This window comes from Propithecus coquereli, unplaced genomic scaffold, assembly GCF_000956105.1.
Source record: "Propithecus coquereli isolate 6110/MARCELLA unplaced genomic scaffold, Pcoq_1.0 Scaffold304, whole genome shotgun sequence".
Lineage (NCBI taxonomy): Eukaryota > Metazoa > Chordata > Mammalia > Primates > Indriidae > Propithecus > Propithecus coquereli.
Window position 1 is genome coordinate 1,873,334 of NW_012148664.1, and position 2,637 is coordinate 1,875,970.

Below are 2,637 nucleotides of genomic sequence, written 5' to 3' on the forward strand. Positions count from 1 at the left end.
TTTTAGTTGTCCAATTAATTTCTTCCTATTTTTAGTAGAGACAGGGTCTCGCTCTTGCTGAGGCTGGTCTCGAACTCCTGAGCTCAAACAGTCCGCCCGCCTCGGCCTCCCGGAGTGCTAGGATTACAGGTGTGAGCCACCGCACCCGGCCTACAGATTTCTTTTTTGTTCTTATCTGTTTTTTTTAATTTGTTATTTTTATGAAGCCAAATGAATAAGATAGTTGGGGTTTCATTCTTGCTTCAAAATATGTTTAGAGAGTGTTAGGTATTTTATAAATATTAAGTTTTCAGAATGTTTGAGTAATCTGCAATTTTACCACTTTTTTATCCCCTTCCTTGAAGTTTTAAAAACAAACCTTTATGTAACCTTTGCATTTAGAAGTTTAAGAAGGACAATTATATAGTTGATAGATTTTTCATTCTCTGGGTAATTTTTTTAATCTTCAGTATTCTTCAATAAAATATTTTAAATTTGAAAATGAATTTGGGTAGAAATATTTACCTTTTTTCTAAAGAGCAAAGATAAGGAATATTTTATTTACTGTTATTTGAGAAAATACCACGCTATGTAGTTGTATTATTGCATCATAATTCCTTAATTCCTTTAGTACTGTAGTCTCATTGTTTGTGTTTTTCATAATTTTCTTCTGAGCCACCTTTTCTGAACATAAAGGAGTACGTAAGTGAAATGGTAGAAATGCTTTTATCATTTTGATATTCATAGAATATTTGTCATTGGTGAAAGACCAGTATGATTTGCATTAGGTTTAAATTTCTCTAGACTGATGACCTCAGCAGTTTATAATTCTATATAGCCCCTTCTATAGAGCAGTTTATAATTCTCACTTCATATATCCCTAATTTTGTCATTACAGTGAAAATCTATAATTTTGTTTTTTGAATTTACTGTCATTTCACTTGACTTTGGTTTTTTATTTTTTGAAGTTTCAAAGTCCTATACTTTGAGCAATTAAGCAGTGATAAAGAACCAGTAAATAAGAAGCTATAAAAAAATTTTTTTCCTGAACCTGCCATGACTTATCTTATAAATATTCAGCATCCATGGAACAAATAATATGTTGAGTACCCATTATATGCCTGGCACTGTGCTAGGTGATGAGATTACCACCACAAATATGACAGTGTGATATGTCTTGTGATACAGCTAAATGCAAGTGCTGTGGCCCTCATAAGAAGGAATCCCAACCCAATAATCAGGAAGGTCAGGAAGGCTTATCCAAGGTATCTAAACTGAGATCTTGAACAATATAGTAGTTAATAAAGCACGGATGTGCATGTTTGTGTGTGTGTGTGTGTGTGTGTGTGTGTGTGTGTGTGTGTGTGTGTTTTTCTCTCTGTCTTTGGAGAGAGAGAAGGGAATGTGGCGGGGGCCCTCAGAGGAGAGGAGAGAAAGGAAAGGGGAAGAATGCAGTACCATGCAAAGACAAAGGCCTGAACGTGAGAGGGTCTGGAATTGTTAGGTAATATGTTAGGTCATACATCATCGACATGTGCTATGTTTTAGAACCATTTTCAGGTTTTTGTTAATAAGTGGGCATATCAAAATGTAAGTCAAATTTGTAAAATGGAAAACAAGACATACTTTTAATAAATAAGAATATGGGATTTTTATTCATGCAATCATTTTAGATATGGCTTTTTAAAAATCACCTGCTTATAAAAATAATAAAATATTGATCTTTGAAAAATTTTCAAACTCTGAAACTTTTTCCATATTTCATTTCTTCCCTCCTCTGTCAAGACCTAATCACCATTCAAATTTTGGTGAATATTTCTCTAAATGTTTTTCTATACTATATTATTTTGATTTAGTTATGGTAGCAATAATAGCAAGAATAGTAACAATACAAATAAATGGGTCAACCTATTCTTTCTCTTTTGCTACTTGAATTTTCATTTAATAGTGTATACTTTCATGTCAATAAATATAGATCTTTCTCTTTTGTTTAAGAGCTGTACAGTATTACAGCATATGTGTTCACAAATTATTTAAGAGGTTTCCTTTTGATGGACATGTAGGTTGCCTGTTTTAAAACTGTACTGCAGTGAGTATCTTTTTATGTGTGTCTTTATGAACTCTGAGAGTTTGAAAGTCTTATTTCAGAGCATACATATTTCAAAATTTTTCGTTAATCTACACCCTCATCCTTTGCATTTTTATCTTCATATTATCATATTGCTGCTGTTGCTAAGATAGCGAAATTTGTAAAATCAATAATTTTCCAAAACTTATTTATAATCATGCTGAAGATTTTTATAAATTCTAAATCTTTTTTATGTCAACCATTATTTCATTGACAGATGAATTTAAAGGTCATTCTTTACTACAAGCAGCCAGAGAAGCAGACCTAGCCAAAGTTAAAAAAACACTTGCTTTGGAAATCATTAATTTCAAACAACCACAGTCTCATGAAACAGCACTGGTAAGATTTTATTGTTAATCTGTTTTCTGGGTCTGTAATAATAGTGTAAGCACAAAATACGATTTTCATTTCAGAAACCTTAAAGTAACTTTAGTGTCTGAAATGCCAGGAATTTGCATTTTAACATTGGTTGCACTGACTTTTAAATTTGGTTCAGGGGATGATTCTTTTCATGGGTGAGAGAACAGACA

General features: G+C 32.3%; 1 protein-coding gene across 1 annotated transcript in view; it reads left to right on the forward strand.

Annotated features, from left to right (window-relative positions):
- Window positions 1-2,637, forward strand: part of TNKS (tankyrase, TRF1-interacting ankyrin-related ADP-ribose polymerase) — a 292,744-nt gene that overhangs the window by 211,900 nt on the left and 78,207 nt on the right. The window contains exon 7 of the mRNA XM_012649821.1: window positions 2,325-2,446. Coding sequence (XP_012505275.1) covers window positions 2,325-2,446 — 122 coding nt within the window. The remainder of the gene's footprint in view (window positions 1-2,324; window positions 2,447-2,637) is intronic.